General features: G+C 37.2%; 1 protein-coding gene across 6 annotated transcripts in view; it reads left to right on the top strand.

Moving 5' to 3' along the window:
* dennd2b (DENN domain containing 2B) overlaps positions 1-14,921 on the top strand; it is an 89,152-nt gene that overhangs the window by 61,595 nt on the left and 12,636 nt on the right. For all 6 annotated transcript variants that reach the window (XM_077228435.1, XM_077228436.1, XM_077228440.1 and 3 more), the window contains 8 exons: positions 2,007-2,103; positions 2,222-2,266; positions 2,832-3,016; positions 4,267-4,376; positions 4,826-4,895; positions 7,891-7,968; positions 8,488-8,628; positions 8,916-9,064. In XM_077228435.1, the coding sequence (XP_077084550.1) occupies positions 2,007-2,103; positions 2,222-2,266; positions 2,832-3,016; positions 4,267-4,376; positions 4,826-4,895; positions 7,891-7,968; positions 8,488-8,628; positions 8,916-9,064 (875 nt within the window). The remainder of the gene's footprint in view (positions 1-2,006; positions 2,104-2,221; positions 2,267-2,831; positions 3,017-4,266; positions 4,377-4,825; positions 4,896-7,890; positions 7,969-8,487; positions 8,629-8,915; positions 9,065-14,921) is intronic.

Genomic DNA, 14,921 nt, shown 5'->3' with positions numbered 1-14,921 from the left:
GCATTTCTTTGCCATTGGCCAGTTTTGTAATACTCGAAGTCGATAGGCGTTCTAAGCGAAACCCCATTCGTCGTCATCCGACGTAACTCGGAGTGACAACGAAAGGGAACTGTTATTTAGCAAGAAAACTGACAAAAAATGTTTTTTTTTTCAAATGAGAACTAAAAGCCCAATGTGACATATATGTAACATTAAATATTTATCATAAACGCCCAATGTGAAATATATGTAACATTACAGATCTTTGACAAGGAGTGGTTGTATTTAAAAAAAAATGGCAGAAATATGTTTTAAGTGGTCCATTTAGTCTGTTTTATATGCCCCATAATTTTCCTGTAAGGGGAAATTGGTCTGGGTTCTTATGGGTTAATTTTACATTTTTATTATTTAATTATTAGCCTTTCATCAACTGAAGAACCACATTTTGGGAAACCCTGCTTTAAGGTGAATGGGAAATGGATTTCAAGATCCATATGCCTGGAATAAATTGGTAATACACAGACAAAAAGCAGTCTATGTAACTGTCTTTGTATGCTGTGAATAGAGAGTGTGCATTAACGTCACTTTCCTGCCTGAACACGCCCCCTCAGCTGGACTGAGTGGCAAAAGAGCTGCTGCATGACTGGATTTAATAGGGGAAACTGATAATTGTTTGTTTTACTCACGTTTTTGCAGTTTACACTAAAAGTTGGACTCGATATAGTGTTCCTTACAACTTACCAAAGATCCAGTGATCCATAAATATTGACATGCAGCAAGGAATCGACCTGGCATTCCTATGTGCCTGATTTCAAATAAATAAAGCAAAGTTGCCTGTGAACGCTTTATGTAAATACAATATAGGTAGGTCTAAATCCGCGTGATCACTATTATTTTATGTTTATTTAAAAACATCCAATTATGCAGAATATACGATGGTAAATATTTAATTGATGACTTGTCAAAACAATATATAACAATACAATTTATAGGGTATGATTTTAGCCCTAAATTAAGCATATTGACACAAAATGATAACTGCAAATCCACCATTCGATGCCTGGAGTCCAGTTGTTTTTATGAATTGCAGTGATCCATTTGCTTCTCTGTTTTGTAGCTTCTGCAGTAAAATTATAACTCAGATTTCTTGCCAAATCTTGTTGTACAGTCAATTCCAAAGCTCTTTCCCGTTTCAGATGTGTTTTGTGTGTTTTTCGATGGCATTCACACTTAAAACCTGCTGCTGCTCAGTCTTTTTGCCACTTTTTGCCACCAGCCGACGGTGACGTCCCGCGCATACCCTCTATAGTAACACCTGAAGGAATGCAAGCCTATTAGCGTAACTATTATCCTGCTGGTACTAGCAAAAAACTAAAATAAATAGACTATTTAATTTATGGATTTCTATGTCAACACTATCAATGCTGAAATAATTTAAGGGCACTTTGCAGACTCTGCTGTGTGCGTTCATGTGTTTTTGAGGAGGCTGAAGGGAGGGTGGGATCTCATGCTTTCAAAGGTAGCTTGCTATTGCTAGCCTCTCCAAAATTGCCTACCCTACCTTTAAGAGTTAAGGTTGGCTCATCACAACTAGGTGCAACACACCCAACAGCCTTACAGCTACTTTTTCCGCTGCTCCTGGGTTTTTTTGTAGGGAACCAGGCACAATTTGAATGTCCATAACCGTAATGTTTACATGCTGCAGAGTTTAAAAAGAAAAGCGAAAAACATAGACTATGTTTTTTTTGCTCAAGTTCACATATCACTCTCAAAAAAATGCCCTGAAGGACTGAAAGATTTAGTTTAACTGTTTTTCCCTTTCCAGACATTTTACAAGTTGCTATAGAGTGGTCCCAGTGTCTTTTAGGAGCTCATTGATAACTAAAATCAATATATTTTCCATCTGGACACAGCAGCCTCTTAAAATATTATTTGCAAAACTTAATAACATTCCGGGATAAATGTGTACATAAGGGGCGGCTTGAAAGTCTTTTTCAATTTGTTAAAATGTGTTTTCTCCCTGTCAGGTGGTGCAAAGAATAAACTCTATCTACTGTACAAAAAGAGGCAAGAAGAGACTAAAGAAGCTTTCACTTTCAAACATAGAAACTGCGTCTCTAAGAGGTAAATATTTTACCATGATGTAAGCTCTCAGAATGTGCTCCAGTTGTTCATGTCCAGACCAAAAAAACATTGTCAGTTGACCCTTCGACATTAAACAATCTCTTTTCTCTGTTTGTAGATGACAACAGTGAGAGTGAAAGTGACTCCGATGACAGGTTCAAAGGTGAGGGATCAGCACATATGTCTGAGAGGGCAGTGTGTTTGAGTTGAGTGCTGCTCAGAGACTCTGTCCTTTGAGCAAATAACACATCACATGACCCTGTGATTTGTCACAAGTAAATGTCAAACCTGAGCAGTGTTATTTTACTTATTTATATACTAATCTAGTTTTTATTAATATTTTGAGTTGGCTTTTATTTTTTACATGTTCTGTTTTCATTTTAATTTTAGTTTTTAGCAACTTTATTTACTTTTATTATTTGTATTAGTTTTTTATATATAATAATTATATTTTATTTCAATTATCGAAAATTATTTTGATTAGTTTTAGTTTCAGTGAACAATAACAACACTGGACCTGTGCTTTATATGAGAATGAGCTCCACACATGGTCTGTTAAGATTAGAAATCTCAAAAAATTACCTTATTACCAGACTGTTATTTAATGATAAATATGTAAGTGTGTTTTACATGAAAATCATATTGAAAATGACCATGTACATTCAATATGCAAAAACAGTTATTTCACAATGTATATACTGTGATATCATTTGGATTATTTTACACAGCCCACACTCAGAGGTTACTGAAGCTACAGTCAATGCTGCGAAGTGCACCCAGTTACAGGACGCTGGAGCTGCAGTTGATCGAGTGGCAGGAAAGGGAGCTCTTTGAGTACTTTGTGGTGGTCTCCCTGAAGAAAAAGACCACCAAAAACTCATATACTCCGGAAGTCACCTACCAGTTCCCTAAGGTGAACATTCTCTGTAAAAAAAGGGTCTATACTATGTTTGTTTTGCTTTGTTCCTATCATACAGTTTCTTGATAAAGCCTTGATGTGAAATTTTATATAATCCTTACTGCTTTCTGAATGTCATTTATATTGAGTGTTTTTTATTTGGATGGTGGAATGTAGTTGTTTGGATATTTGATAACAGATTTGTACACTACTGTTCAAAAGTTTAGGGTCAGTAAGTTTTTAAAGAGATTAATGCTTTTATTTATTAATATTTGAAAAAAGAAATGCATCAGTTTCCACAAAAATATCAAGCAGCATAAAAATAAGAAATGTTTGTTGAGCACCAAATCAGCATATTAGACTGAATTCTGAAGGATCATGTGAATCTGAAGACTGAAGAGTAATGACTGCTTTGCCACCACATGAATAAATTACATTTTAAAAGATATTCAGAAACACTTTACTTAAAGCCTTTATGCACTGTATAATGCATTATAAAGGTATTTTATAATGTACATTACAATGTTTCTATACATGTATATGTGTTACATATACAGTACATGATATACATTATATCTTTTCATAAATAATTGCTTGGTACACCGGATATTGGTTGTTTGTCATGTGCTTTAATGCACTATACTTTCTAAAAGCATAACATAATTATTATAATGTATTATTGCTGTGGTTTTAATTACTCATGAGACCATATAATGCATTATAAGGTGCATAAGGCAAAATTAATTAAAAATAAAAATTAAATATACAGGCTTTAAGAAAAGTGCTACCAGATGTTCAAATATAAAGCAATTATTTAAATAGTTTTATTTAAATAACTTTTGAATATAGTTATGTATGCCATTAAATGCACCAGAGACAGTGTTGAAAATCCAGATGCTTTGAGCTCTTATCGTTGGGATGTATCGACAATAAGTGGCGTAAGCAGGAAATCGTTGCCATGGCAATCATGTTTAGTTACAGAGATAGGTTTTTAATTAGCTGAGATCTGCTTCAGTGATTGTTTTCTCTTGAGAGGCTGAAATAAGTTGACATTCTGCCCAACAGAGGGTCAACCCTGTCATTGTGATTTTAAACTAGAACAAAGGGCAGATGGTGGCATCGGTGGTGGTAGGAGCGGAGGATTGACCCCTTGTGGGGTGGGAAAATATTCTGTACATACTGAAGGTCTGAAGGGATATTATAAAGAGGCTGTGTAAATATATTAGATGGATTTCTTACCAGGTCTTTTCATCTAACCCTCATAGTTAGAGAGGCTCACAAAGCAAATGAGGGAAGCTGAACAGAGACTCAAGGCTATCCCACAATTCTGCTTCCCAGATGCCAAAGACTGGAGCCCTGTGTCTGAATACAACAGGTATCACTGTTTCCTTGTATGTAGGGATGCACTGATATTAAAATTCTGGCTGATATGAATTAGCTGTTAATTGCTATAATCACATTATGGTATGCTGTATGAAATATGGATAACTATTAATGATGAGAAAAAATACATTATGAACAACATTATCCCACAATCAATTAATCAACTGAACTGAAACATTGCAATTTTAATTTTAACTTCCACAAGTATTCACAGTCAAATATCCCAGGTCATAAACACTCAGTAATTTGAGTAAGTTCTTTGGTTTTTTAAAACATCTCAGCTACCTGATAAAGTCTTCTAACCACAGGATACGCCTCAAAGGCACAGTTTTCAGTCTCAAGAGCATTTCTTCACAAGTGGTTTTAAAAAAAATTTTTCTTATCACCTGATCTAAATGTGGGTTTTGGGTACTAATGGTGGCTGTCTTTGATTTGCTATAGTGAGACCTTCTCTTTTATGCTTACCGGAGAAGATGGCAGTAGACGCTTTGGGTATTGCAGACGGCTTCTGGTGAGTCTTTTTCTCATATTATGGATGCCTTTCTTGCTCCTTTTATTTTTGATAGTATAACCATACATATATTGTATATTGCATCACATGTATTCAAAGGCCAAGCATATGGATAGAGTTTTGGTCAGTCACTTAAGTAAGTGTTTTGTTTGCTCTTCTTTTGTGCTCAAAGAGAACGTTCTCGTAAACGTGTCTCCGTTTTAATGAGACTTTCTCAGGAGATGAATGGAATTGCAAATCATCAAAAGATGTCATTGTACCGTAAGAATCGGTCATATATTTGTGTGCTTTGGAGTTTTATGATGATTAATTGTTTTTGAATGTTGTGGTGAACTGCATGTTTCATGGTTTTATTTGTGAATGTGCTGCTTTTTCTGTACATTATTGTTATGAGTTATACATAAGTTTTGCATTAAAGTGCATGTTATTGGTTTTCTGTGGATTTAGAATGAAATGTTATAGCATTTCATACATCTAAACGCGTGTTTTGGAAATAAAAGAAGATAAATGTGTAGTTGATATTCTCTAGTATTTGTTAATAGTTTTAGCTGTTGCTTGTTCAGAACTTGCTTGTGACCTTGTATTGTTTAGCTTTAGATTTTTTTGATTCGATTTGCTTCGTTATTGGCTTGTGGGATTTTTTTAGCTTCTATTATTTCTCAGCTTGTCTTTTTGAGCATCTGAATGGTCCAGTGGAGAGAAGTGTTGACTGTGTTCCCTGCAGGGAGGAAGTCCAGGGGCTGGCATGAGGGCGGCATTCCTGAGGATTTTAACCCAGCTCTACATGCTTGAATTAATCATCCATTTGTAAAAAGCCAGCAGAGGAGAATTGCATACCTAATATGGACAAGAGGAATGAGATTCTTTGTGTCTGTGTGCTTTGAGAGACACTAACCTGGTTGGACTCCTAGAAAATAGCCAGACTTTCGATTGTTTAGTCAATTGCGTGTGACAACTTATTCGTTTTGTGGAACTGCACCTGTGCTGTGTTTACACTGGACATTCTGCATCCATTTTAGACTTGTACCATGCACTATTTCATGTGTTTAACTTCAGGTTATGAACTGAATACTAAAACTGAGTACATAAAATTTTTAGTGGGATTTTAAAATCCATTTAGACAGCATGCAACTCATTTTAACTCCCTTAAATCTGTTTGATGTGGCCTTTAAGTTTTCAATCTGCAATTCTGTGAACAGCAAAGTTCTGTTATCTCTCTCTCTCTCTCTCTCTCTCTCTCTCTCTCTCTCTCTCTCTCGCTCGATTTTAGTGGTGCTTGCTAAACCGACCATCACCATTGCTCATACTTATCAAGTCACACATCCCACAATGTTTGTAATACTGACATTATGACACCTAAAATATGCGACATGTTGAGATGTCTGATATATATACTATTTTGTTCAAAAGTTTGAGGTTAGCAAGTTGTTGATTAATGTGATCAACTTAAATTAATCAAAAGTGACAGAAAAGACTTTCTTATTCATTAAAGAATCCTTAAAAAATGTATCATGGTTTCCACAAAAATATTAAGCAGCACAACTTTTTTCATCATTGATATTAACAATAAATAATTATTTGAGCACCAAATCAGCGTATTGGAATTAGATTTCTCAGCGGGCCGGGTCGGGCCGACAAACCCGACGGGATCCACGGGTTCGGGCCGGGTTCGGGTCGAAAATATAAGCAAATGACTCTGGTCGGGTCAGACTTCGGGCTTAATCTTTTCTGCTCAGTGAAAAATAAAAAAAATTATTAATCATCGCTGCTGTTCACCGTAAAGAAAGTCGGCTGCTGCCTGCAACGTGCATCGCGGGGGCAGACCTGACGCCGCCGCTTTAGCCTGGAGAAGAAGATAGAGTTGGTGAAAAGTAAACTTGCCACAGGTGAATTCACCGTCGCTACTACAGGAGTGGGAAAATTAGAGGTCTGGAAAGTGTTTGGAGTGGTTCTGGATTCTGATGGAAATTCTACAGGTTATGTGCAATGCTCAAAATGCAAGGTGCTGATGAAATATGACACCAAAAAAACAGGGTCGTCCAGAAGATTTTTATTTGAGGCATATTTAGTAGCCTATAAAGCCTATTTATATATTTAAAGTTTGTTTCAGTTGTTTGTATTGTTTGTAGGCTATTGTTAAAAGACGTGAACATTAAAGGTTGATTTGAATTCCCGTCTGCTGGTCATGATGATACGTGTATGAGAAAAAAAGAAAAGAAAAAAAAAAGAAAATCGGTGTCGGGCCGCGGGCCGGGTTCGGGCAGATAATTCATGTTGATGTGTCGGATTACATCGGGTCCGGGCTTTAAAAGCCACGGGCCGGGTCGGGTTGTAATTTTCAGGCCCGTTGAGAACTCTAATTCCAATGATTTCTGATGGATCACATGACACTGAAGACTGGGTTAATGGATGTAGAAGATTGCAATCGCTGTGATAAATTACACGTTAAAATAGAAAAGTTATTTTAAATTTATAATAATATTTCTTAGTATTTCTATTTTTACTGTATTTTTGCTCAAATAGGTGTTGCCTCTGTGAGCTTAAAATAATTATAAAAAATAAATAATAATAATTTACACCCCAAACTTTGGAATGGTAGTGTCCGCTACAATGGGTGAAAAAACACACAAATTAATCGTATATACTTGTGTTGAAGGACCCAAGCCATATCTAGGAACCAGCATATCATTAAGGCTTGTGGGTTGGGCTCTCAGTGGGTCAGCCACCCAAAAAAACCTAGCAACTGCATAGCCTAAAAAGTGATCTTCTAGCAATCCCCTGGCAACCATCCACAACACCCTAGTGTCATCGTGGTGACTTTTGCAGGTGCGAGCACCAACAAAATCTGGTTTCATCTCAAATTCAGCTCTCAGAGATATGATTTAGTACCATATACGTTTTACTGAAATCACCTGGATTCTTTTCATGTGTTGCATACCAGTTACTTCATGTGATGATTTAATTGCTTGTGTAATCTTTTGCCCCGCAACTGCAGCCGAGTGGGAAAGGGCCTCGCCTTCCTGAAGTGTATTGTGTCATCAGTCGACTGGGCTGTTTCAACCTGTTTTCCAAGGTGAGCTCAGGCTTGTTCATACACACACACACACACACACACACCCCTCCACACTGTCTCTCTGGCTGTCAGACATGGGCACAGCTGAAGTGAGGCTTGTGTTGGCATTGAGGTACATCCAACTTAGTACATCTGTCTTTCTCCCTGGCCTATTAAACCACTGTTATTTCCTTCACTTCCACCTTCCACTCATGGGAAAGTGAGGTAGAAGTATAAAACTATTCTGTATCCAACCTTGGGTAATCATAATATTCAGTGGAAATCTGAACTGCATGTTTCCATCAATCTTGAAAAGAAAAAAAAAGTATGTAGCCGATGAAAACCATGACTTGCTAGTGACAGGTTAGAATTCCAGTGACTTCCACACACAAATCTGAAAAAAGAAACAGACCACATGAAATCGATCAGTGTTGTTCTGTAGTGTATAAGTCTAGTATATACGTCTGTAGTCTAGCAGTGTTAATGCCTGTTAGCACTGGTGTGTTCTCCATCAACTTATTTGCCTTTCATTTGTTACAGATCCTTGATGAAGTGGAGAGGAGGAGAGGGATCTCGGCTGCTTTGGTGTATCCTTTCATGAGGAGTGTGATGGAATCTCCTTTCCCAGCACCAGGCAAAACCATAAAAGTCAAAACCTTCCTGCCTGGAGCAGGAAATGAGGTTAGATCCTTCTTGCATATAATTTAGACTGCTTTGGTATCTGCTGTAGATTAGTACAAGTTTATTGAACACTTATTGAAGCAAATCTGGGATCTGAATCCTTAAAGATTACACGATATTAAAACTGACCCTATTTAGGGCTCAATAGTAAGGCCAGCAGTTTACATTTTTACTTTCCTTGCCAACCGACATTATTAGCCAATAGTAATTTGCCAATAGTTTTCTATTTCCATCTTAACAGCATTTATATTGTTCCTTGTTTCAATGCAGTGTTTTATTTTCCACAGGTGATTGAGTTACGGAGACCCATGGACTCCAGACTAGAGCATGTGGACTTTGAAAGTCTGTTCAACTGTCTGAGTGTACGACAGGTGGTACGTGTTTTTGCCTCTCTGTTGCTGGAACGAAGGGTCATCTTTGTGGCTGACAAGCTGAGGTGAGAAACCCTTGTGTGTTAGCTCAAGTGTTTGAGTTATCATGTAACGGCAGCCTTTGAGCCAATGAATATGAACCGTCATGTGTAGGCAGCGTATCATCTCATGTAACACACTCTTCATTCCCATGAGAAAGTTCTTGCTTTTTCAGCCCAAACATGGTCAAACAGTCCTCCCAAATGGATCTGTGTTTCTAAGACAAGCTGAGCACTGTGACAACAGCAGTCTGAGTGTGGCCTAACAGCAGATGTTCTCAATAACCTCTTTCTTCACTGATGTGCAGTGTCACTTCCAGTTTTCCGTCTGCTCATGCAGAGCCTGCAAAATAACATCTGCTACAAATGAAATAATTTTATCTTTTTGGTTCATGGTTTTTCTCCTCCTGTTGGTGATTTTTGTTGCTGTAATTCAAGTTCAGTGATTACAATATAAGAGGACACAGTTTAGGAAAGCATCATTCCATATTTTTCAGTGACCATGGGGATTCTGAATGGAATACCAATCATAGTATCGGTCCGAATGTTCCAACCAAACTGTCTTGGCATATCTGGGCAGAAAATAGTTGTTTTCAGGCCCATTACAGTTTTGTCTGTCAGTGTCCATCCAGTGCGAATGGCAAATAGCAGCCTTCCACTGCGGTTTTGGTTAAAGGGTGACCCAACGGCTGCTCCATGCAGGCCACTGCTAAATTCATCAGACGAGGCATATTTGACTACACCCTCTAACACTGGGCTAAACTCCCAGGAGTCCCCGCTGATCTAAATGCAGAAGTGGGTCAGGGCTTTGGTTCTGTTAGGGCCGTTATGGTCCCCGGAGGTTTCGGCACCCCCCTTCGAGCCTTCGTGCTTGGTCACGGAAGCTTGTGGCCGGGCATGGGGGGTCATTGGGGAGTAGGTTATTTGTGAAAGCTTAATCTCCACAAATCATCAGCCAGTTTAAACAAACAGCAGCGGGTGATGTGGGGTGGGCAGTTACTGTGAAGGAAGGAATGCACTTCCTGTGTGAGTGACTGCGCGTGTCTCTCTCCTTTAATCGGTAGTCATATTGTCACAGGGTGACGGATGTTACTTAGTTACAAAAGTTATTGGGACAAGCTCCTTTATTTGTACAGTTTTTGGTTGATTCAGCCAATAAGTGCGTTTTCATGCACTTTAAAAGCATAAATAATTTGTCTTTTTAAAATGACGTCAACACTTTAGTCTGAATAAAATCATACCTGTATGACTTTTTCGAAGTTTGACTAAAAACCTATAGATGATGTCATTATAGGTTGGCTTCATCCAGCATGTATGCATGTTAATCCAGTCATTCTCAATCTGTGGCCCAAGAGGACCTACTGCAAACTTCCAAGTGGGCCTCAATAACTCTAGTTTCTGTTTGTTCCCCAGTTTGTTTATAAAAAAAGATTAAAAACAAGCAGCTTTGTTACAATTATAGCAGATATACTGGGGGAAATATCTTACCTTAAATGGAAGGCCTTTGAGTCAAAAAGGTTGCGAACCACTGCATTAATCAGACTACATTTTGTCTCTGTGTTATCTGAGTATATATATATATATATATATATATATATATATATACATATATATATATATATACATATATATATATATATATATATATATATATATATATATATATATATATATACATATATATATATATTAGGGGTGTAGCAGTACACAAACATGATGCTTCCGTACGTACCTTGTTTTGAAGTCAGGGTTCGGTATGGGGTCGGCACAGCAGGGAGGAGAAAGCTAAACATAAAAAAACAGTTTAATAAAAAAAGCAAATTTTAACAAATGTGTCTCTGTGATTTAAATAAATTAAATTATAATTCAAATGTTCTTAAGGATAAAAAAATCTATCTTAGCTATTGATGTAAACTTGCCTATGCTAGCCTATGTCCCTATAGCCCTTACATACACATTACTATAATATTAAAGAACAGAGCCCAAATTATTAAATTCAGTTGCTATTTATTTTTAGATATAATAATCAACACTCAAATAATAAGGCATATTTTGCATTAACTTCAAAATATAATTATAAGATTAACTATTTTCTGTAGATTTTCTACTCCAATTAATTTTTTAAATATAATAATTTACATGGTGGCTGTCATGAGTTGTTTTCATGACAAATTTATTTAAACACACATTAAATAATCAAGACGTTACTAACAGGTATAGTAAATATATTGAATAGGCTGATATAGTGCATATACGAAAAGCTTCTCTAAAGTTAATTTCTCTAGGGAACTAACCTGCTGTCGACACTTAATGCCTGAGGTAAATGTAATGCTAGGTGAGTTATTATTCTCAAGCTGTTTTAATGATATCTTTCCGCAGTTGAAACACTGGCTGAGAGATTTAAAGGGCAACTAAACCCTAAACCAACTTTTTTTAGTTAATGATCTGTAAGAATGGGGCTTTAGTAGTACTGTTCATTGATTCGAGTAACTTTTTTGACATTTGTGTATAAAGTGTTTTAATTCTATATGGTGTAAAAACGTCTGAGTGCTGCCCTCTTCAGGTTGAACGGTGGCTACTGCAGTTGAATTTTCCTATTGGATGTTTGGGGTGGTTCGTGATGTAAGGGGTTGTTGGTGAGGTTGGCAAGTTCCATACAGACAGATGCGTCTCAGGTGCACGCCCCTCTCTGCTGGGCTCTGCCCACTTTTCCAGCATTTTTCAAATATTGCCAGTGGGTGGAGTCAGGCTCTGACCAGGGGTTTAGTTACCCTTTAAACATATCGATCATTGTCTCTTCTTCTTCTGCACTTTTTACTGGTAGCAAACAGCGTTGCATTACCGCGCGCGCCCCTTCTGGATAGGAATGTAGATTGCCTATGACTGACTGTATTGGTCATGTGACTGCATGCACCCATAGACAGTAAAAGAAATGGACAAAGCGACCCCATTGATTTCAACGGAGAAGACTGAAGCCCGATTATTGCACGTCCTGTCTGATGGCTGAGCGACTGCGCAGGCTCAAACTGAGCGTGACGACAGTCTGACAGTTGTACATCTTCTAGTAGCTGTGGCAAAACAAATCTGAATCACCTAATTCCTCAAAAACGTTGTTGAAATATTTTGTCCCGTTGTTTTTATGGACTCTCTATCTATGGGCTTCTCCCTTGACTTTATGCCTCTATGTCCCCCCGATTGCCTCATAGACAGTAAAAGATTGCCTGCGAGCTTCTCCTCCTGTCTATACGGTAATGTCTCTATTGTGCGACATAAAGTCGCGTGGTTATGATGCAATCGTTAGCCTGTTTTTAACAAAAACGGCCATAACGTAAGATACAAAGTAATGTAGACTTTTATACATTGTCGTGTTTATTTAGAAATAAATAATGGACAAATGAAGTCTTTGGATGCCTCAGATGTAAAGTTATTCGCTGTCAAAGTGACGCCAAAATGAATGGGAGTCAATGGAAGCCGTATGGCTGTATGCACTGTGCGTAATACCATGAGAGGGCGATAATTAATGGTGTTTTTATTTTTTTACATACATTTTTAATTAATTATCAATCTATATATGTAAACTCATGGCATTGAGAAAGCAAGAGAGAATGAGAATAAATAAAGGTATGCATTTGTGTGTTGTAATGTCAAATGTGTGTATGTGCGTGCATGTGCGGGGGATGGGTGAAAAGAAATCTGATTGGCTAGTTTTGTGGCAGGTCAAAGTTACAGCATACAAATGTATAATATAAACCCGATTGCGCAGCTTTGTTGTTTTCTCCAAATGAAAGCCTGTTTAGGCTTTAGCCCTGTTTAGTTTTCTGATAATATAAATCACATATTAAAGTGTGGCAATAAATTAAATGTAACAACAACAATAATTATAATAATACTATTTACCAACAAAGTTGTTTGAGGTAAGTAAACTCTGCTCTAATTATTTTATACGGCAGAATATATGATAATGTAGTATAGGCTTATATATAAAAAATGCTAGTAGTTCTGTGCTTACCCTGAGATAAACTCCTGCAGGCACCCCTGGCATGCACCAAAACTGCAACATCTGTACCGTACGGTTCGGGAAGAATACATGTAAATAAATATGTATGTGTGTATAATATATAAAAAAATTCTGCGTATGTGAACATACTTGGTGTTATTGACCTAGTAGAAATGTGTTAAAATATAACCTTTGCCTTCTCACATGGTACACCAATGGTTTAGTTCACATACATAAGAAAATTTGACTCAGAATAGCAAAGCATGTTCTATTTCTTTGAATCAGATAAACAAAGGCAGTATGTTCTCTGTTGTGCGCTCTTTGTGAATGGGTTTGAATCACACCCATTATCATAATAGATAGAGCTCTTGTTACAACATATTATGCTGTTAAGCCAAGTATTGACATTCCATGGGCTTGGCTCTGTTAAAAACAGGATAGGTGGATTGATGGGATTTGGTCCAGGCCTAGCCGTGTTGCCCAGCAACCTTTGGTGGATTATGGGCAGCGCTAGACTAAGGTAGAAAACTCTCCTTTCTCCCACATCAAGGACATTGCTGCCGCTCTCATGGGAAAGGCCACTGCAATCCAATTCCGAAAAATGTGTGCCAACAGCATATGATGTATGCTTCTGTAGCTTGTAACAAATATTTGCTGCTTAGGATCGGACAGAAAGAAAACTCACTCCATGTTAGGCAATGCTTTCCTTGGGATTTCATATGCATTTGTATTTTAACCCTTTCCACACTGCGTAGGCTATTTGTGAAGCTTGTGGCACTGAAAGTAATTGTTTTCGAAGCACAAACTTTTCCATTAGCTGTGTGATTGCCTTGGGAGCTCCTCTGCCCAAACCAGACACTGATATTCAATCATGCTGCTGAGTGAGTTTTCTGTGGGGGGAGAGCAGTTTGGATTGTTAATCACCCAATATTACATTAAAGAATAAGCAATAATAATACATTCGTTTTTTTAAGCATTCGTTTTAATTTAATTGTTGCTACTGAAATTTCTGTGTAATGATATTAGCATTCTGTGTGGTTGTAAAATGACAGGAAGGATCGAGTTAAAGTCTCTGATGTGTTGTCTAGTTTTGTCGTTCCCAAATTACTTCCTTTTTCATGGGTACATTGTGTGTGCAAGTTTAGGTGTAGCTGTAGACGTCTTCCTCTAGTAAGTGAATGTTGTTGCTGAATCAGAGCACAGAGAACCAGTTGGGAGAATGTTTTGTGTCCCAGACAAGTTGAAAAGAAAAAAAGACGGAAACCCTTCAGGCAAATGTAATACAGTACTGCCAAGTTGGCCAGAGACTTTTTGTGTGGCAAGTTTCAGAAATAAACAAGCCAAAAAAACATGAAGATTGAAAAGATCAAAAAAGCTTTTGTTTGAATAAACTGGTCATTATACAATATGTGTCTTATGTCCTAGCTGAATGTTTTAGGTATTTTATTCTTCTCTTTTTTCTCCATTTTTCTGTTCTTTTATTTTCACTGGAATATTTTTCAATATATTGCATAATTGTGGAAAGATAAACTTTACATCAACTTTTGCATAAACCTTGTGTTATTGCAGCCTTTTACATCCACACACCGCATGTCACCACTGGTTAAACACGCAGAAGCTCTCGTTAAATATATCAAATAATTTTCAAGGATCTTTTTCCAAAAGCCAGCCAGCCATTCAATATTACCATTATTTTTAGGAGTTATGAAAGATGCAATATTGTTTATAATCTACTCAAATCAGTTTGGATGGTTAAATGAAAGCATATGTTTGTTTTTTTTGTGCTCAGATTAGAATCTTGAATTTACACCCTTGAGCTGCTTCTGTTGCACATTATAATTTTTTTCAGGGCTAGCTCACATAGCTCACAACAGACAACTAATTCTA

The sequence above is a fragment of the Siphateles boraxobius genome, unplaced genomic scaffold (assembly GCF_051911475.1).
Source record: "Siphateles boraxobius isolate OS27281-9 unplaced genomic scaffold, OSU_SipBor_1 130, whole genome shotgun sequence".
Classification (NCBI taxonomy): Eukaryota; Metazoa; Chordata; class Actinopteri; order Cypriniformes; family Leuciscidae; genus Siphateles; species Siphateles boraxobius.
This window is presented reverse-complemented; position numbering and strand designations above follow the sequence as displayed.